Source organism: Diplotaxodon limnothrissa, linkage group LG8 (assembly GCF_057381915.1).
Source record: "Diplotaxodon limnothrissa isolate DT_005_m linkage group LG8, D_limnothrissa_male_GT1.1, whole genome shotgun sequence".
NCBI lineage: Eukaryota > Metazoa > Chordata > Actinopteri > Cichliformes > Cichlidae > Diplotaxodon > Diplotaxodon limnothrissa.
In genome coordinates this window covers 8,243,012-8,264,884 of record NC_140603.1, presented here as the reverse complement: position 1 = coordinate 8,264,884, position 21,873 = coordinate 8,243,012, and the positions used below count along the sequence as shown (strand labels likewise).

The 21,873-nt window shown below is 42.0% G+C and overlaps 2 protein-coding genes across 2 annotated transcripts; one reads left to right on the top strand and one right to left on the bottom strand.

Annotated features, from left to right (window-relative positions):
• Nucleotides 1-380: 380 nt before the first annotated feature.
• Nucleotides 381-13,239, top strand: LOC146626229 (uncharacterized). The gene is made up of 4 exons (XM_085361777.1): nt 381-2,067; nt 3,381-4,667; nt 6,383-8,071; nt 11,546-13,239. Exons 1-4 carry the CDS (start codon nt 387-389, stop codon nt 13,237-13,239), a joined length of 6,351 nt encoding a protein of 2,116 aa, XP_085217903.1. The 5' UTR covers nt 381-386.
• Nucleotides 13,240-18,641: 5,402 nt separating this feature from the next.
• On the bottom strand, nt 18,642-19,851 carry LOC146626228 (uncharacterized). Its single transcript, XM_085360404.1, has one exon. The coding sequence runs from the start codon at nt 19,722-19,724 to the stop codon at nt 18,807-18,809; it is 918 nt and encodes a 305-aa protein (XP_085216530.1). The 5' UTR covers nt 19,725-19,851; the 3' UTR covers nt 18,642-18,806.
• Between the last annotated feature and the right edge of the window lie 2,022 nt (nt 19,852-21,873).

Below are 21,873 nucleotides of genomic sequence, written 5' to 3'. Positions count from 1 at the left end.
ATTTGAAAACAGTTTAAAAAAAAACATCCCCATTCATAGATGATGTCACAATCTCAATGGCTTACAGAGTGATGATGTCACAAACGTCTTAGAATCTTTGATCCTTCTTTTTCTATAAATAGAAGTGAGAATCAGCAGTTATCAGTCAGTTTGTTGACAGCAGTTGAAGCCAGCAGCAGTTCGCAAACGTTCCAACGTTCAAGCAGAGATACATTTGGTCACGCCTGCAAGAACCAAGTTTAACAGTAAACCGTTTGAGCAGACCTTTCACCTTTTCACACTTTGAAGAAGAAAGAAGAACCATCTATTTTATTTCATAATATTTTGAGGTGAAATCTGCTTTACTCTTCTAACTTTTAGTGTTAATCACTTTGATAGCATCAGAGATGTCTTTCGGAAATGTCCAGGACAAGTTAGTCCCCGGTGGCTGGCTCTCCTCCAACTACCGAATTATAAGTGTTGTCGGAGAAGGGATATATGGCAGAGTTGCCAAATGTGTCCAAATGGCTAACAAAAAGATTGTAGCCATTAAAATGATAAAGGATCAGGACCAAAAAGACCCGTTTAAAAACCAAGAGCTGGCTGCCCTGCAAAAACTTAAAGCCTGTAACTCCAGCAAGTACAATATAGTCGAATGGTACCAGGCTTTTACAGTCCGTGGACATCTGTGCCTTGAATTTGAATTCCTCGAAAAAAGTCTTCTTGACTTATTGCGAGAAAGATATTGCAATCCGCTCAGTTTAAAGGCTATTCGCCCCATCGTCATACAGATAGCTTTAGCTCTTAGCCACCTCAAGTCGATTGGAACAATCCATGCAGACTTGAAATTAGAGAACGTAATGCTGGTGAATAATCCCCAAGAGCCATACCGAGTTAAACTAATTGACTTCGGTCTGGCCTGTGAGACCTCAGCTGCCAAGGTGGGCTCATACATCCAGACACGTCCGTACCGGTCTCCGGAGATTATTCTGGGGCTTCCATTTACAGAAGCCATAGACATATGGTCTCTGGGCTGCATGGCAGTGTCTCTATACACTGGTTACTTGCTGTACCCGGGATACAGTGAACATGCCATACTAAAATACATAACGGAGACTCAAGGAGAACTCCCAGAGCAAATGTTAAACTGTGGGCAAAAGACTGCAAAGTATTTCTGCAGGGAGTTCAATTCCGACAACATCTACCACTGGAAACTCAAGACAACTGAACAATATTTCCAGGAGTTTGGGATTGAGTTTGTTGACAAAAGAGTTAAAAAATTGAAGTCTCTGGATGAACTCTTATATACCGAGTTCATTGAAGATGAGGATTATGCAGATGAAACTGCAAAAAGGTGTGATATCCTGATGTTTGTAGAAATGGTAAAGCACTTGCTTCACCTCGATCCCCGAAAACGAATAACACCCAATCAGGTCCTTGAGCATGCCTTTTCAAAACTGAGCCACCTTGCATGGATACGCCAGAGAAGCTCCTATGTTGAGTCCTGCTATGAGCACATAAACTACTTAAGGACAAAGAAGAAAGAGACGCCAGGACAGAGTCTCCATACCAGCAGGACAGAGTCTGCACACAAGCCCACCTCTGACACCAGACAATCTGCTCAGAGGAACTTCCCTCCCTCTGCAGCAGAGAGAAAAACACAAGTGATCCCCCACAGCCAAAACGGTTCTCCCCATTCAACTCAGAGGAGCAGCCACAATTTAGTCAGGTCCAGTCAGAGTGAAAATTCTGAGACAATTCCAAAGAAAGCACAGTGTAAAAGAAAGCACCTGCAGGAAAATGAAAAGGATACGAGTGACCCAGATCTTAAAAGAAAAAAGACTAATTGGAAAGATGTGCGCAGAGAAACACTGTACCAACATGAAAGGTCAGATCATGACCAGCAGAAACGCCACGATTCTATGGCTCCATCCTGCGCAACCACTAGCTACAGGACACAAAATTCCATCTTGCCAATTAAGAGGAAGCCAGATGAAAGCATCTTTGCGACATCAAATAAGAGGGCCAGAACCAACTGCGAAAACGGCAAGCGCCACACCTTTAACCACAGCTGGGCCGAGGACCACCGCTAGAGAATCATTTTTTGAAATAAAAATGAAGACATCTACATCAGCCATTTCCAGGCTGAAGGTGAATAAGGCACCGGGCACAGACGGTTATCCGTCCGAATGGTATAAAGCATTTAGGACGCAACTAACACCAGTGCTGCTTAATTGCTTTAATCATACACTAAGAACAGGAGTAGCCCCACAATCTCGGAGAGAAGCAGTTATCCCAAAAGACGGCAAAGATAAAAAAGAATGCAGCTCGTATAGGCCAATCTCTATCCTTAACGTGGACTATAAATTATGGCTTTTTTTTTTAAATAAATGAATAAATAAACAAAAGTCTCTTTCAGATTTTTTTGTTTAGATTTGTTTTCTGGAGATTTTAAGGAATTACTGAATTGTGTACACTGATGCTTTAAAGCCAAAGCAGTTCATAATGATTGGCCATGCTTGTCTTAAACTCACAGGGAGATTACAAATATATGATCTAAAGCCAACATATTATTATTTTTACACACACTTTTAACATATTACACAAGTCAGGTTTTTGCTGTTATTTGACATGTTTCCATTAAAATAGGTTCAAAAGAATTGCACAGATTGCATGTGCAAACAGGTGACTCATTGAAGCGCTGATTGCAGTGCTGACATTAAATAGTACATGCTGTGCACGCCATGCACTGTGGTGTCAGAAGTGTCCCAGAGTGCCCGATGTGTTTGCATCTGTGTCTGAAATCCTTTGTGCCTTCTCTCACATGATGATAATAAACCAAATGCATTGATCATTTGAAACTTAAAAAAAAATACATACAAGTATGTTTTATTATTTTTGCTGAGTGGAAAAAGACCTAAAATCTACCAAACAACCGGAAAGTATATAAACTGGGAACACAAGTGCTATATAAAAGTGGTAACTAACCAACTGCTCTAAAACTAAGCTAACTGACATAGTAAATTTGAAAACAGTTTAAAAAAAAACATCCCCATTCATAGATGATGTCACAATCTCAATGGCTTACAGAGTGATGATGTCACAAACGTCTTAGAATCTTTGATCCTTCTTTTTCTATAAATAGAAGTGAGAATCAGCAGTTATCAGTCAGTTTGTTGACAGCAGTTGAAGCCAGCAGCAGTTCGCAAACGTTCCAACGTTCAAGCAGAGATACATTTGGTCACGCCTGCAAGAACCAAGTTTAACAGTAAACCGTTTGAGCAGACCTTTCACCTTTTCACACTTTGAAGAAGAAAGAAGAACCATCTATTTTATTTCATAATATTTTGAGGTGAAATCTGCTTTACTCTTCTAACTTTTAGTGTTAATCACTTTGATAGCATCAGAGATGTCTTTCGGAAATGTCCAGGACAAGTTAGTCCCCGGTGGCTGGCTCTCCTCCAACTACCGAATTATAAGTGTTGTCGGAGAAGGGATATATGGCAGAGTTGCCAAATGTGTCCAAATGGCTAACAAAAAGATTGTAGCCATTAAAATGATAAAGGATCAGGACCAAAAAGACCCGTTTAAAAACCAAGAGCTGGCTGCCCTGCAAAAACTTAAAGCCTGTAACTCCAGCAAGTACAATATAGTCGAATGGTACCAGGCTTTTACAGTCCGTGGACATCTGTGCCTTGAATTTGAATTCCTCGAAAAAAGTCTTCTTGACTTATTGCGAGAAAGATATTGCAATCCGCTCAGTTTAAAGGCTATTCGCCCCATCGTCATACAGATAGCTTTAGCTCTTAGCCACCTCAAGTCGATTGGAACAATCCATGCAGACTTGAAATTAGAGAACGTAATGCTGGTGAATAATCCCCAAGAGCCATACCGAGTTAAACTAATTGACTTCGGTCTGGCCTGTGAGACCTCAGCTGCCAAGGTGGGCTCATACATCCAGACACGTCCGTACCGGTCTCCGGAGATTATTCTGGGGCTTCCATTTACAGAAGCCATAGACATATGGTCTCTGGGCTGCATGGCAGTGTCTCTATACACTGGTTACTTGCTGTACCCGGGATACAGTGAACATGCCATACTAAAATACATAACGGAGACTCAAGGAGAACTCCCAGAGCAAATGTTAAACTGTGGGCAAAAGACTGCAAAGTATTTCTGCAGGGAGTTCAATTCCGACAACATCTACCACTGGAAACTCAAGACAACTGAACAATATTTCCAGGAGTTTGGGATTGAGTTTGTTGACAAAAGAGTTAAAAAATTGAAGTCTCTGGATGAACTCTTATATACCGAGTTCATTGAAGATGAGGATTATGCAGATGAAACTGCAAAAAGGTGTGATATCCTGATGTTTGTAGAAATGGTAAAGCACTTGCTTCACCTCGATCCCCGAAAACGAATAACACCCAATCAGGTCCTTGAGCATGCCTTTTCAAAACTGAGCCACCTTGCATGGATACGCCAGAGAAGCTCCTATGTTGAGTCCTGCTATGAGCACATAAACTACTTAAGGACAAAGAAGAAAGAGACGCCAGGACAGAGTCTCCATACCAGCAGGACAGAGTCTGCACACAAGCCCACCTCTGACACCAGACAATCTGCTCAGAGGAACTTCCCTCCCTCTGCAGCAGAGAGAAAAACACAAGTGATCCCCCACAGCCAAAACGGTTCTCCCCATTCAACTCAGAGGAGCAGCCACAATTTAGTCAGGTCCAGTCAGAGTGAAAATTCTGAGACAATTCCAAAGAAAGCACAGTGTAAAAGAAAGCACCTGCAGGAAAATGAAAAGGATACGAGTGACCCAGATCTTAAAAGAAAAAAGACTAATTGGAAAGATGTGCGCAGAGAAACACTGTACCAACATGAAAGGTCAGATCATGACCAGCAGAAACGCCACGATTCTATGGCTCCATCCTGCGCAACCACTAGCTACAGGACACAAAATTCCATCTTGCCAATTAAGAGGAAGCCAGATGAAAGCATCTTTGCGACATCAAATAAGAGGGCCAGAACCAACTGCGAAAACGGCAAGCGCCACACCTTTAACCACAGCTGGGCCGAGGACCACCGCTAGAGAATCATTTTTTGAAATAAAAATGAAGACATCTACATCAGCCATTTCCAGGCTGAAGGTGAATAAGGCACCGGGCACAGACGGTTATCCGTCCGAATGGTATAAAGCATTTAGGACGCAACTAACACCAGTGCTGCTTAATTGCTTTAATCATACACTAAGAACAGGAGTAGCCCCACAATCTCGGAGAGAAGCAGTTATCCCAAAAGACGGCAAAGATAAAAAAGAATGCAGCTCGTATAGGCCAATCTCTATCCTTAACGTGGACTATAAATTATGGCTTTTTTTTTTAAATAAATGAATAAATAAACAAAAGTCTCTTTCAGATTTTTTTGTTTAGATTTGTTTTCTGGAGATTTTAAGGAATTACTGAATTGTGTACACTGATGCTTTAAAGCCAAAGCAGTTCATAATGATTGGCCATGCTTGTCTTAAACTCACAGGGAGATTACAAATATATGATCTAAAGCCAACATATTATTATTTTTACACACACTTTTAACATATTACACAAGTCAGGTTTTTGCTGTTATTTGACATGTTTCCATTAAAATAGGTTCAAAAGAATTGCACAGATTGCATGTGCAAACAGGTGACTCATTGAAGCGCTGATTGCAGTGCTGACATTAAATAGTACATGCTGTGCACGCCATGCACTGTGGTGTCAGAAGTGTCCCAGAGTGCCCGATGTGTTTGCATCTGTGTCTGAAATCCTTTGTGCCTTCTCTCACATGATGATAATAAACCAAATGCATTGATCATTTGAAACTTAAAAAAAATACATACAAGTATGTTTTATTATTTTTGCTGAGTGGAAAAAGACCTAAAATCTACCAAACAACCGGAAAGTATATAAACTGGGAACACAAGTGCTATATAAAAGTGGTAACTAACCAACTGCTCTAAAACTAAGCTAACTGACATAGTAAATTTGAAAACAGTTTAAAAAAAAAACATCCCCATTCATAGATGATGTCACAATCTCAATGGCTTACAGAGTGATGATGTCACAAACGTCTTAGAATCTTTGATCCTTCTTTTTCTATAAATAGAAGTGAGAATCAGCAGTTATCAGTCAGTTTGTTGACAGCAGTTGAAGCCAGCAGCAGTTCGCAAACGTTCCAACGTTCAAGCAGAGATACATTTGGTCACGCCTGCAAGAACCAAGTTTAACAGTAAACCGTTTGAGCAGACCTTTCACCTTTTCACACTTTGAAGAAGAAAGAAGAACCATCTATTTTATTTCATAATATTTTGAGGTGAAATCTGCTTTACTCTTCTAACTTTTAGTGTTAATCACTTTGATAGCATCAGAGATGTCTTTCGGAAATGTCCAGGACAAGTTAGTCCCCGGTGGCTGGCTCTCCTCCAACTACCGAATTATAAGTGTTGTCGGAGAAGGGATATATGGCAGAGTTGCCAAATGTGTCCAAATGGCTAACAAAAAGATTGTAGCCATTAAAATGATAAAGGATCAGGACCAAAAAGACCCGTTTAAAAACCAAGAGCTGGCTGCCCTGCAAAAACTTAAAGCCTGTAACTCCAGCAAGTACAATATAGTCGAATGGTACCAGGCTTTTACAGTCCGTGGACATCTGTGCCTTGAATTTGAATTCCTCGAAAAAAGTCTTCTTGACTTATTGCGAGAAAGATATTGCAATCCGCTCAGTTTAAAGGCTATTCGCCCCATCGTCATACAGATAGCTTTAGCTCTTAGCCACCTCAAGTCGATTGGAACAATCCATGCAGACTTGAAATTAGAGAACGTAATGCTGGTGAATAATCCCCAAGAGCCATACCGAGTTAAACTAATTGACTTCGGTCTGGCCTGTGAGACCTCAGCTGCCAAGGTGGGCTCATACATCCAGACACGTCCGTACCGGTCTCCGGAGATTATTCTGGGGCTTCCATTTACAGAAGCCATAGACATATGGTCTCTGGGCTGCATGGCAGTGTCTCTATACACTGGTTACTTGCTGTACCCGGGATACAGTGAACATGCCATACTAAAATACATAACGGAGACTCAAGGAGAACTCCCAGAGCAAATGTTAAACTGTGGGCAAAAGACTGCAAAGTATTTCTGCAGGGAGTTCAATTCCGACAACATCTACCACTGGAAACTCAAGACAACTGAACAATATTTCCAGGAGTTTGGGATTGAGTTTGTTGACAAAAGAGTTAAAAAATTGAAGTCTCTGGATGAACTCTTATATACCGAGATCATTGAAGATGAGGATTATGCAGATGAAACTGCAAAAAGGTGTGATATCCTGATGTTTGTAGAAATGGTAAAGCACTTGCTTCACCTCGATCCCCGAAAACGAATAACACCCAATCAGGTCCTTGAGCATGCCTTTTCAAAACTGAGCCACCTTGCATGGATACGCCAGAGAAGCTCCTATGTTGAGTCCTGCTATGAGCACATAAACTACTTAAGGACAAAGAAGAAAGAGACGCCAGGACAGAGTCTCCATACCAGCAGGACAGAGTCTGCACACAAGCCCACCTCTGACACCAGACAATCTGCTCAGAGGAACTTCCCTCCCTCTGCAGCAGAGAGAAAAACACAAGTGATCCCCCACAGCCAAAACGGTTCTCCCCATTCAACTCAGAGGAGCAGCCACAATTTAGTCAGGTCCAGTCAGAGTGAAAATTCTGAGACAATTCCAAAGAAAGCACAGTGTAAAAGAAAGCACCTGCAGGAAAATGAAAAGGATACGAGTGACCCAGATCTTAAAAGAAAAAAGACTAATTGGAAAGATGTGCGCAGAGAAACACTGTACCAACATGAAAGGTCAGATCATGACCAGCAGAAACGCCACGATTCTATGGCTCCATCCTGCGCAACCACTAGCTACAGGACACAAAATTCCATCTTGCCAATTAAGAGGAAGCCAGATGAAAGCATCTTTGCGACATCAAATAAGAGGGCCAGAACCAACTGCGAAAACGGCAAGCGCCACACCTTTAACCACAGCTGGGCCGAGGACCACCGCTAGAGAATCATTTTTTGAAATAAAAATGAAGACATCTACATCAGCCATTTCCAGGCTGAAGGTGAATAAGGCACCGGGCACAGACGGTTATCCGTCCGAATGGTATAAAGCATTTAGGACGCAACTAACACCAGTGCTGCTTAATTGCTTTAATCATACACTAAGAACAGGAGTAGCCCCACAATCTCGGAGAGAAGCAGTTATCCCAAAAGACGGCAAAGATAAAAAAGAATGCAGCTCGTATAGGCCAATCTCTATCCTTAACGTGGACTATAAATTATTTGCTTCAATATTAGCTAAGAGACTGGAATCAATTATCCCGGAGCTGATAGACCTAGATCAGACAGGCTTTGTCTCAAATAGACAGACCTCTCTGCATTGAATCATATCTGTTGTTAACCTCTGTCTCTCTTCCACAGCATATCTTTTATCCTGTCTTCCTTCTCTCACCCCAACCGGTCGCAGCAGATGGCCGCCCCTCCCTGAGCCTGGTTCTGCCGGAGGTTTCTTCCTGTTAAAAGGGAGTTTTTCCTTCCCACTGTTGCCAAAGTGCTTGCTCATAGGGGGTCATATGATTGTTGGGTTTTTTTTTCTCTGTATCTATGAAGCGCCTTGAGGCGACTTATGTTGTGATTTGGCGCTATATAAATAAAATTGAATTGAATTGAATTGAACCTGAGGAGAACGCTACAAGTGATGGATCATATAACATCAGGAAATATTAGTGCAATGTTGGTCAGCCTAGACACCGAAAAGGCATTTGACTCGGTGGGTTGGGAATATCTATTTAGGGTACTAGCAAGATTCGGATTCAAAGATGGCTTCATTAAATGTATCGAAGCACTGTATCACTCCCCAACAGCCAGGATCAGGATTAATGGGCACCTGTCTCAAAATATTGCTTTGAAGCGAGGGACACGCCAGGGCTGCCCCTTGAGCCCATCCCTGTTTGCCTTGTACATTGAGCCTCTGGCTCAGGCTATTAGAGAAAACTCTGAAATACAAGGAATAATGATCAGGGGTGAAGAACACAAGACTTGTATGTGTGGGACAGATGGATCTCACGGTTCATCTGAAACGGCAGACGACCGAGGGTCCAGTACAAAACGCTGCAACTGAAAAAAGAGAAGGGAGGGAGAGCTTTGCCGTGCTTACAAGATTACTACTACGCCGCACAACTGAAGCCCCTGGTAAACTGGTGCTCCCCAAACTATGAAGCTAAGTGGAAAAATATGGAAATTACACAATTAGACTTCCCACTACAGTCACTTTTAGGAAATAAGAACCAAGCTGAAAGATTTTACGAAGATTTGAACCATTTGACCCGGTTCACCCTGAAACTATGGTTCAGGGTAGTGGGGAAACTACAAATAGAAAAACAGGTTAGGACCTTGAATTGGATAGCTTATGACCCGGAGTTTGTGCCTGCCAGGCTGGATGGGACCTTTAAACAGTGGTCTCTGAGAGGAATTACTTCTTTTTGTTCACTAGCAACAAATGGGGGATTCCAAAGCTATGAAACCATCTCAGACACATACGGACTGGCAAAGCAGGACTTCTTTAGATACTTGCAGGTTAGAGACTATTACAACAAGACGTTACTAATCAGAGATGAAAACGAATACGACCTAATTCAAATCTTTCAAGAGGCATACAAGAGAAAGGACTCTAAAAAGATGGTCTCAAAAATATACGGTAGTATACAAGCCTCTAAAAATCACTCTACGTTGTACATTAAGCAGAAATGGGAGAGGGAATCAGGCTCACTAATTTCAGAGGACAGCTGGTGGGGAATATGTGAGTCTCAGGCTACCACTGCAAATTCAAGGTCTTTAAGAGAGTTTGGTTGGAAGAATGTAGTGAGATTCTTTATCACTCCTAAACTCACAGCTCGGCAAACAGGCTCACAGAGCCAGGGCCTATGTTGGAGAGGTTGTGGAACCCCCATGGCAAACCATTTTCATGTCTTCTGGGCCTGCCCAAAGATCCAGCCATATTGGGGGGAGGTGGCCCTTGAGATATACAAAATAATTGGGATTAAAATAGTCTACTCATTTGATACGTTGTATCTTGGCAAATTGCCTACGGCACTCCCACATAAAGATAATTATTTATTGAAAATACTTTTGGCTGGCAGCAGGAAGGCCATAACCCGAAGATGGAAAAAGGCAGACCCTCCAACTAGGGCCCAATGGCGTGGGATAGTGGAAGAAATTTTTGGAATGGAAAGACTTACCTTTGTCCTTAGACTCGAGCTTGAGAAATTCAAGAAGCTCTGGGAAAAATGGGTTGTGTACTCCCTTTGTATTGAATAATTGAATATTACCATGATGTAAGAAGATGCTATTACTGGAATTGTGTATGTCTCCTATGCTGACCGCAAGTTTTGTATTCACATACTGTAAACTGACAAATAAAAAGTTATAAAAAAAAAAGAAAAAAAGAAAGCAAAATAAATAAATGAATAAATAAACAAAAGTCTCTTTCAGATTTTTTTGTTTAGATTTGTTTTCTGGAGATTTTAAGGAATTACTGAATTGTGTACACTGATGCTTTAAAGCCAAAGCAGTTCATAATGATTGGCCATGCTTGTCTTAAACTCACAGGGAGATTACAAATATATGATCTAAAGCCAACATATTATTATTTTTACACACACTTTTAACATATTACACAAGTCAGGTTTTTGCTGTTATTTGACATGTTTCCATTAAAATAGGTTCAAAAGAATTGCACAGATTGCATGTGCAAACAGGTGACTCATTGAAGCGCTGATTGCAGTGCTGACATTAAATAGTACATGCTGTGCACGCCATGCACTGTGGTGTCAGAAGTGTCCCAGAGTGCCCGATGTGTTTGCATCTGTGTCTGAAATCCTTTGTGCCTTCTCTCACATGATGATAATAAACCAAATGCATTGATCATTTGAAACTTAAAAAAAAAATACATACAAGTATGTTTTATTATTTTTGCTGAGTGGAAAAAGACCTAAAATCTACCAAACAACCGGAAAGTATATAAACTGGGAACACAAGTGCTATATAAAAGTGGTAACTAACCAACTGCTCTAAAACTAAGCTAACTGACATAGTAAATTTGAAAACAGTTTAAAAAAAAACATCCCCATTCATAGATGATGTCACAATCTCAATGGCTTACAGAGTGATGATGTCACAAACGTCTTAGAATCTTTGATCCTTCTTTTTCTATAAATAGAAGTGAGAATCAGCAGTTATCAGTCAGTTTGTTGACAGCAGTTGAAGCCAGCAGCAGTTCGCAAACGTTCCAACGTTCAAGCAGAGATACATTTGGTCACGCCTGCAAGAACCAAGTTTAACAGTAAACCGTTTGAGCAGACCTTTCACCTTTTCACACTTTGAAGAAGAAAGAAGAACCATCTATTTTATTTCATAATATTTTGAGGTGAAATCTGCTTTACTCTTCTAACTTTTAGTGTTAATCACTTTGATAGCATCAGAGATGTCTTTCGGAAATGTCCAGGACAAGTTAGTCCCCGGTGGCTGGCTCTCCTCCAACTACCGAATTATAAGTGTTGTCGGAGAAGGGATATATGGCAGAGTTGCCAAATGTGTCCAAATGGCTAACAAAAAGATTGTAGCCATTAAAATGATAAAGGATCAGGACCAAAAAGACCCGTTTAAAAACCAAGAGCTGGCTGCCCTGCAAAAACTTAAAGCCTGTAACTCCAGCAAGTACAATATAGTCGAATGGTACCAGGCTTTTACAGTCCGTGGACATCTGTGCCTTGAATTTGAATTCCTCGAAAAAAGTCTTCTTGACTTATTGCGAGAAAGATATTGCAATCCGCTCAGTTTAAAGGCTATTCGCCCCATCGTCATACAGATAGCTTTAGCTCTTAGCCACCTCAAGTCGATTGGAACAATCCATGCAGACTTGAAATTAGAGAACGTAATGCTGGTGAATAATCCCCAAGAGCCATACCGAGTTAAACTAATTGACTTCGGTCTGGCCTGTGAGACCTCAGCTGCCAAGGTGGGCTCATACATCCAGACACGTCCGTACCGGTCTCCGGAGATTATTCTGGGGCTTCCATTTACAGAAGCCATAGACATATGGTCTCTGGGCTGCATGGCAGTGTCTCTATACACTGGTTACTTGCTGTACCCGGGATACAGTGAACATGCCATACTAAAATACATAACGGAGACTCAAGGAGAACTCCCAGAGCAAATGTTAAACTGTGGGCAAAAGACTGCAAAGTATTTCTGCAGGGAGTTCAATTCCGACAACATCTACCACTGGAAACTCAAGACAACTGAACAATATTTCCAGGAGTTTGGGATTGAGTTTGTTGACAAAAGAGTTAAAAAATTGAAGTCTCTGGATGAACTCTTATATACCGAGATCATTGAAGATGAGGATTATGCAGATGAAACTGCAAAAAGGTGTGATATCCTGATGTTTGTAGAAATGGTAAAGCACTTGCTTCACCTCGATCCCCGAAAACGAATAACACCCAATCAGGTCCTTGAGCATGCCTTTTCAAAACTGAGCCACCTTGCATGGATACGCCAGAGAAGCTCCTATGTTGAGTCCTGCTATGAGCACATAAACTACTTAAGGACAAAGAAGAAAGAGACGCCAGGACAGAGTCTCCATACCAGCAGGACAGAGTCTGCACACAAGCCCACCTCTGACACCAGACAATCTGCTCAGAGGAACTTCCCTCCCTCTGCAGCAGAGAGAAAAACACAAGTGATCCCCCACAGCCAAAACGGTTCTCCCCATTCAACTCAGAGGAGCAGCCACAATTTAGTCAGGTCCAGTCAGAGTGAAAATTCTGAGACAATTCCAAAGAAAGCACAGTGTAAAAGAAAGCACCTGCAGGAAAATGAAAAGGATACGAGTGACCCAGATCTTAAAAGAAAAAAGACTAATTGGAAAGATGTGCGCAGAGAAACACTGTACCAACATGAAAGGTCAGATCATGACCAGCAGAAACGCCACGATTCTATGGCTCCATCCTGCGCAACCACTAGCTACAGGACACAAAATTCCATCTTGCCAATTAAGAGGAAGCCAGATGAAAGCATCTTTGCGACATCAAATAAGAGGGCCAGAACCAACTGCGAAAACGGCAAGCGCCACACCTTTAACCACAGCTGGGCCGAGGACCACCGCTAGAGAATCATTTTTTGAAATAAAAATGAAGACATCTACATCAGCCATTTCCAGGCTGAAGGTGAATAAGGCACCGGGCACAGACGGTTATCCGTCCGAATGGTATAAAGCATTTAGGACGCAACTAACACCAGTGCTGCTTAATTGCTTTAATCATACACTAAGAACAGGAGTAGCCCCACAATCTCGGAGAGAAGCAGTTATCCCAAAAGACGGCAAAGATAAAAAAGAATGCAGCTCGTATAGGCCAATCTCTATCCTTAACGTGGACTATAAATTATTTGCTTCAATATTAGCTAAGAGACTGGAATCAATTATCCCGGAGCTGATAGACCTAGATCAGACAGGCTTTGTCTCAAATAGACAGACCTCTCTGCATTGAATCATATCTGTTGTTAACCTCTGTCTCTCTTCCACAGCATATCTTTTATCCTGTCTTCCTTCTCTCACCCCAACCGGTCGCAGCAGATGGCCGCCCCTCCCTGAGCCTGGTTCTGCCGGAGGTTTCTTCCTGTTAAAAGGGAGTTTTTCCTTCCCACTGTTGCCAAAGTGCTTGCTCATAGGGGGTCATATATGATTGTTGGTTTTTTTTTTAAAATAAATGAATAAATAAACAAAAGTCTCTTTCAGATTTTTTTGTTTAGATTTGTTTTCTGGAGATTTTTTTTTTTTTTTTTTTTTTACAACTTTATTTATAGTTTTCCAACAAAACAGTCCAGAATTTCTTACAAAAGTTGCGAACCCTACCCCCCACCCCCATCCAGGTGGCATCCCCACAACCAGGAAGCACAATACACACAACACAAAAAAAAAAAAAAAAAAAAAAGGGGAGAAACACTCAAACCAATCTGTGACAGTCATTATAGCACCAACAGCCGGACCCCGGCACATGAGAGAAGAAACAAAGAAGAAAAAGGGAATAAAGAAATCCCAACAGTCAAAGTACGGGCATTGAGGAGACTATGGACAGCAGTCCGAGAAGAGAGCAAGAGCATAAATTACCAACAAGTAAAGAACAATAAATCAGGCAAAAGACAGACTCTTGACATGAGTTATGAACCGTGACCAGGTTTTGTCATATTTACTCTCCAAGCCGCGCACGGTATACCTAATTTTTTCCAGAGCTAATCCCAACATCACCTCTCTAATCCAATGGACGTAGGAAGGAGGGTTCGACGCCTTCCAGCTCAGCAGTATCAGACGGCGGGCATGCAACGAGGCAAAGGCTATTGCGTTTTTGTGGAGGGGAGAGAGTCTCAGCTCTTCCCGAGGTACACCGAAGATAGCTATCAAAGAGTCAGGCCGCAGTGTTTCACCCGATATAGCTGACAGTGATTGAAAAATTGATGTCCAGAAACCATACAGGGAGGGACATGACCAAAACATGTGCCCCAAAGAAACAGGAGAGTAATCACATCTAGGACAATTCGGTGCAACATCAGGGTACAGTTTAGACAGTCTGTCATTAGAATAGTGGAGCCTGTGGACGACCTTAAATTGAATCAGGCCATGTCTAATACAGAGAGAAGACGTATGTATACGCTGTATGGCTTTCTTCCAGATGTCTTCTGATATGAGTTCTCCAACCTCCCCTTCCCACGCCGCCTTAGGTTTGTCCCATGTATGAGGGCAGCTTTCAAGAATCAATGCATAAATCTTCGATATTGCTCTTTTAGTGGGCTGACTCACATTAAGAACTAGATACAGTAGGTCCTTAGAGGGCAGAGACGGGTACCCTGGGAGAAATTTAGAGGCAAAACTCCGAGCCTGAAGGTATCTGAAGTAGTGAGACTTTGGTAAGTTATGGTCTTCACACAAATATTTAAATGAGACAAAGCCATCCTCAGTGAAGAGATCTTGAAAGAAAACCAGACCGTTTCTGTGCCAGACTGCAAATGAATGATCTATTTGAGATGGTGTAAAAAGATGGTTGAACATTATCGGAGAAAAGCTACAAGTATTTGTCAAGTTAAAATGTTTCCTGAATTGACCCCAGATCTTAATTGAATTTTGAACCACCAAATTGGAGTTCAGCCCAGATGCTTTGACATTCAGTGGGAGAGGGGCAGTTAAGATCGAAATCGGAGAGATTGGGAGTGTAGCTCTCAGTTCCATATCTGCCCAGACTGGACCCTCCCCATCCGCAAACATGGTTATCCAATATGTCAGCTTGACAATGTTAGCAGCCCAATAATAGAATAAGAAATTAGGTAAGCCCAAACCACCATCAGCTTTAGCTCTCTCCAGGCTTGCTCTCCTTATGCGTGCAGGTTTTTTGTTCCATATGAACAAAGAGACAAAGCGATCCAGCTGGGCAAAATAGGATTTGGGGAGAAAGATGGGGATCATTTGGAATAGATAAAGAAACCTGGGCATTACAGTCATCTTCACCACATTTATCCGTCCTGCCAGCGAAAGTGGAAGTTTTGACCACCTACCCAGATCAGATTTAGTACTGTCCAGAATAGACCTGTAGTTATACTGGAAAATAGTCTTAATCGAGCCAGCTATTTCCAGTCCCAAATATGTGAATTTGTCATTTTCAATTTTAAAAGGCAAATCGTCATAAGTGGTCTGTTTTGCCAGATTGTTCAATGGAAACAGTAAAGATTTTGATAAATTAACCTTATACCCCGATATGTTGCTGAACTCCCGCAGCCAGCGGAAAAGGTGGGGCATACTCCCAATTGGGTCTGATATCTGCAAAAGGAGATCATCAGCATAAAGCAGAGTTTTATGAGTTACCTCACCCCTGGATATACCTTTAATCCTCTCATCAGATCTGATAGCAATTGCCAGCGGTTCGATCGCAATGTCAAACAGGAAGGGTGACAGGCAACAGCCCTGCCTCGTCCCCCTGTAGAGCGAAAAATATTCCGAAATCAGACCATTTGTCCTGACTGCAGCCATAGGCGTTGAATATAGGACTTTAATCCATCTACAAAAAGTAGGTCCCATGCCGAATTTCTCCAGAACTGTGAAAAGGTAGGACCATTCGATTCTATCAAACGCCTTTTCAGCGTCAAGGCTCAGAATAACTTCCGGTTGTATTGTCGAATGGGGGGAGAATACCACATTAAACAGTCGTCTCACATTAAAAAATGACTGCCGTCCGGGAATGAAGCCCGTTTGGTCCTCATTAATAATGGTGGAAATAATAGGGTCCAACCGTAGTGCAAGAGTTTTGGTTAAAATCTTATAGTCACAGCACAAAAGACTTATTGGCCTGTATGAGCTACACTGTACAGGATCTTTATCTTTCTTTAGTAAGACTGAGATCGTGGCCTGGGTAAGCGTCTGCGGCAGATTGCCAGTAGCAAAAGATTCAGCATAAACTGATTCTAAAATAGGTGTGAGCTTCGAAGAGAATTCCTTGTAAAACTCCATGGGGAAACCGTCCGGACCTGGCGACCTTCCAGTCTGAGATAATTTAATAGCGTTCGTTATCTCTTCAATCGACAACGGCTGTTCCAAAGGCGACTGAGCGTCCGGAGAGAGCTTGGGAAGATCCAGCGAGTCAAGAAACGAGTAGATCTCGGATGAATTACTGCCCACCTCTGATTGATATAGGGTAGAGTAAAAATATTTGAACTGGTCATTAATGACTCGGGGGTCGTGAGATATCGAATCAGCACCTATTTCAATTCCCGAAATCACGCGCTCAGCTGACCGCTGTTTGAGCTGAAGTGCAAGGAGCCTCCCCGCTTTATCTCCATGCTCATAATATACCTGCCTGGATTTAAAAATATTTCTTTCTGCTCTCCATGTCATAAGCGTGTCAAATTCAGTTTGCAACAGTAATTTCTCCTTAAAAAGATCTGGCGTAGGTGAAAGAGCGTAACGCCTATCCATATCCGCAATCTTGTCAGCCAGTTCTTTAAGTTGTTTAGAGCGCTCCTTGTCTCTGTGTGCCACATAAGAAATAACTTGGCCCCTAATATAGGCTTTCATAGACTCCCACAAGACTCCCCTCGACACATCCTGGGTGTCATTAATTTCTAGAAAGAAGTCAATCTGATTGCTGAGAAACGTTTTAAAGCGTTCACATAAAAGTAATAGGGGGTCTAGCCGCCACGTTCGTTGGGGCGCTACATTACCTGGAAAAACCAGACCCATCTGCACAGGGCTATGATCTGACAACACTATACTGTAGTATTTGGTGCTGGAAATTAAGGGAAGTAGCTGGTTATCGACAATGAAGTAATCAATCCTGGAGTAACTATGATGTACAGGGGAAAAAAAGGAAAATTGCTTCGTAGATGGGTTTGTTGCACGCCAAGGGTCTGATAGGCCGTAAGAACGAAGTAGGGAATTAATAGCCACTGCTGCTGACGAGAGGGTGTTGCTCGACCTTACGCTTGATCGGTCCAGCTGGGGAGAAAGGACACAATTAAAGTCTCCTCCTAGAATTAGTTTATAGGAGACAAGGTCTGGGAGAGTCGAAAAAAAATTAAGAAAGAACTGTGCGTTGTCCCAGTTAGGTCCATAAATATTAGCCAGTATTAGTGGTGTGTTAAACAGCTTGCCCACTACAACAACATATCTGCCATTAGGATCTGATATCACTTCAGAGTGTTCAAATGGAACCCCCTTCCTAATTAAGATTGCTGTTCCCCTGGCTTTGTAGTTAAAACGTGAATGATATATTTGTCCAATCCACTTACAACCTAATCTTTTTTGGGAGTTAGTATTTAAGTGTGTCTCCTGTAGAAACATCACGTCAGGTTTGAGCGATTTCAAATGACTAAATACCTTGCTTCTTTTAACCAAATTATTCAGCCCTTTGACGTTCCAGCTAATGAATGAGACCGATTTCTGTTGATTATTCACATTATCCAGAGTCATAGTGCCACAATCGATAATAGACTGATCCTGCACGTTGGTTATATCTCAGTGTTTCAGTGCCTGTTTGAGCCACAACATAAACCACAGATAAACCCAAAGCAAAACTAACAAAAACAAACAGATAAACATAGATAAACCTCTCACCATCCTGGACCCCTGGGCTGGTCTTCCACAAACCTGAGACTGCCCTGAAAACACTCCTCTCTCTCCTAGGCATATAACACGTTTACACTAGCTTAAACTCTTACATGAACTCAGCAAAGACAGAACAAAGTATAATAGGACCCTTGACTCAGCATCATTATTGCCGCATGCATGTCGGCACCCATCCACTTACAGGCCGGTACGGCTCTGAACACTCACGGTTGGAAAATAATCCCACAAGAAAGGGGTAAAACCCAATAAAAGTAATGACACTGGTGATAAGAAAAAGGGGATTAATTAATCAGAATACATCAAAAAGCAAAATAAAAGCACTGTTGGGGTTATGGTGTCGGGCTGGAACTAAGACCAATGAGGATACCGAAGATATTCTGAAATAAAATATTCCCCAGGCCACATGACATCCACAGAAATCCCCAACATCTTATAGCTATACCTTGTCCAATCATAAAGGGCATCCAACCGTAGCGTGGCGACGTTCACCAGTCAATGCACAGCCTGTGCAGACTACCTCAATGGTAGCACGCAGCGTGTGATACTTGTTGTGGTCCGTGAATTAACTGTCACTCTCCCTCCGTCTCCCGCGGGCGCAGATTGGTCTCGACGTAGTGCCTTGCCTTGATCGGGTCTTCGAAAGACATCTGTTCGCCAGCCGGGGTCGTGATTTTCAATGTAGCTGGATACAGGAGACCATATTTCACTCCCGTACACCGGCGAAGCAATCTTCTCACCTCGGTAAAGGCCGATCTCTTCTTTCTAACGGTGGCCGAGTAATCTGGGTAGATGTAGAAACGCTTCCCATTACGGGTAATGGGACCTGCCCCCATGGCCTTTCGAAGAACATCCACTTTCTCCTGAAAATAGTGGAACTTGACGATTATCGGTCTCGGGGCATCTCCATCCTTTGGCCTCGGCTGCAGGCTCCTATGCGCCCGATCGAGCGTCGGCGTATAGTCGAGGGCGAGCGCTTCCTTCAACAATTCAGCCACGGCTTTCTCCGGTCGAATATTTCCGAATCCCTCTTCCACTCCAATTAGTCTGCAGTTATCACGACGTTGCCGGGACTCCAAATCATCGGCCTTGTCTGCCAACCGGACGACTTGGGCAGATAGCGCATCAACTTTAGCTTCCAGTGCTACAACACGGTTAGCCTGGCCATTAGCTTCCTCCTCAAGATCATCAGTGCGGGTCGAGAGCGTGGCGTTTTCTTTCTGCATGTCTTCGATAGCCTTCGCAAACTCTGCGCGCACACTCAGGACCTCTGACCTTAAATCACCCGCCAAGTCGTCTATTTTCTTGTGTAGTTCACCTGCAGCTGTCATCACAGACGAGTCGATCTTGGCCAGCACATTCTGCTCCGTTTGCTTTATGGCAGCCATGATTGTGTCGAGATCCGGCCCGGCCCCCACCCCCGCGGCCGGATCCGCACCAGGCAAGTCCGAGGCATCAGGCCCCGGCTTCTGCTTGAGCGATTTAGGCATGTTGAACAGCTTTAGACTACAAAATACAACTGATTCGAAAGATTAGGCACTTGTGAGACGGGTTCGCGCCGGGATGTACTAGAAGGGGAGCGGGAAAATTACGCAAATGGTCAATCTAAGCAGAGCTCGCAAAAACACGTCTTCACATGTCGCTGCTCTCTCCCCTCCTCGTTTTCTGGAGATTTTAAGGAATTACTGAATTGTGTACACTGATGCTTTAAAGCCAAAGCAGTTCATAATGATTGGCCATGCTTGTCTTAAACTCACAGGGAGATTACAAATATATGATCTAAAGCCAACATATTATTATTTTTACACACACTTTTAACATATTACACAAGTCAGGTTTTTGCTGTTATTTGACATGTTTCCATTAAAATAGGTTCAAAAGAATTGCACAGATTCTGAAACCAATATGCTTGAATACATGTGACTACTTGCTTTAAAAGTCTAACATTTCAGCCTGTAAACTCTACCATATGATAAGGCAGTAAACAAGTGTACATATAATGAACTATATACTTTTGTTTACCTCATCATAATACGTTTTATTTTTATTTTTGAGTTCTTTTCACAAAAAGACATCTTGGTATTTAGGATAAGTGTCTATGAAGAGGCAGGTAGCAGCACTAGTACCTAACTAGTACCTTGTTAACAGGAAACAGGGGAGTTTGAGGATTAGACGGGTGACATGAAAGCAGATCCTGAGAAGCAATAAAGAAGGCTGCAGGTGAGCATGTAGATAGGGAATCAAGAGCAGGAGGCGGTAAATTAGGCAGAAGATATGGACCTAAACTTAGTGCTGACATATGTCCATAACACTGGAATAAAGATCAGTAATTACAGGATTGCGCGGACAATTTTCATGAATAAAATGCTAAATTCATACCTAAAGCTTACCTTATGTATGCCAATGCCAAAAGCTCCTCAACATTCACTAATGAGGGCATTGGAAATAATCAAGTTAGTTTTTAACTAGCATCAATTAAGCTAACCTTACCATGGTAGTAGACGACTAGTGGCAACATATGTTTCACATTACTTTCAGAAATGCCAAATTTTAAGCACCTAAACAAACAAACAAAACATATTAAAGTTAAATTAAATTAAAATAATCCCAAAGTGTATGTTTGAATTTGAAGTTTACAGAATAAGGTGTGTATTTGATTTACTGCTAAAAACTGCCTCAAGCTCCCAGAATGCATTGCTGTTTACAGAATGTAAAATCATGTCAATTTTACAGCAGTCTATTAAAGTGTAGATATGATCATAGAATGAAACCGCCATGTGAACAAAAGTGCTTTTTGTGTGTGTTTTTATTTGATTTCATTTCATCCCGTCTACAAACGTCTAAACAATTTCACGGGTGACTTACCACAAGTTACTGTCCTATTCACAGTTATCTACAAAGGGTTGTGAAACAGACTTACTTTGTCCAGGAAGGATCAGCAGCATAATAAAATAAATGACATACATCCCAGGCCCAGATATCACTTTGTCTTTTTCCCTCTGAGAAAGCTCCCTGAATATACTGATGCCTTCTGCTGAATCATGTTACAACAGCAGATTTCTGCAGCTGAGTGCAGAGGGAGGTTTGTACTGAGCAGTACAGTTTCATATGAGCTGCACACCTGTGCTTAAAAAATGCAAGTCCCACTCCCAAATTTTAAATAATACAAATATTTGACTCCAGATCATACGCGTATAATCTCAACATGTAAAACTGTGTGGAGCAGACCATTTATCACAGGGCATGATTTTATTTACCGGTGAAAGCATGGGCGAACATCTTACTGAGTATTGGAAGAGCTGGCACCTTTTCTGTATATCGGTTAACAGGAAAACATCTTTATTTTAGTAAGGAAAAAAACAACATGCTGAATATAATGGAACACAATGTGGTATAAATTAGACCTTTTTGAAGAAAGAGGAACACACCTGTACTTCAGTGTGGTTGTGCAATAGATTGTCCAGTATATCTCCTTTATAAAAGAGGTCCCCATGTCACTATAAGTTGCTTGGTTTCCTTGAAAAACAATGATGCAGTCTTGTCAGTAGCATGTTAAAAAAGCTAGATTTGATTGATGGTTATTATTCATCTGATCTGATGATGTTGGAGCCATAGTCTCAGTCATTTGTTTAAGTATAG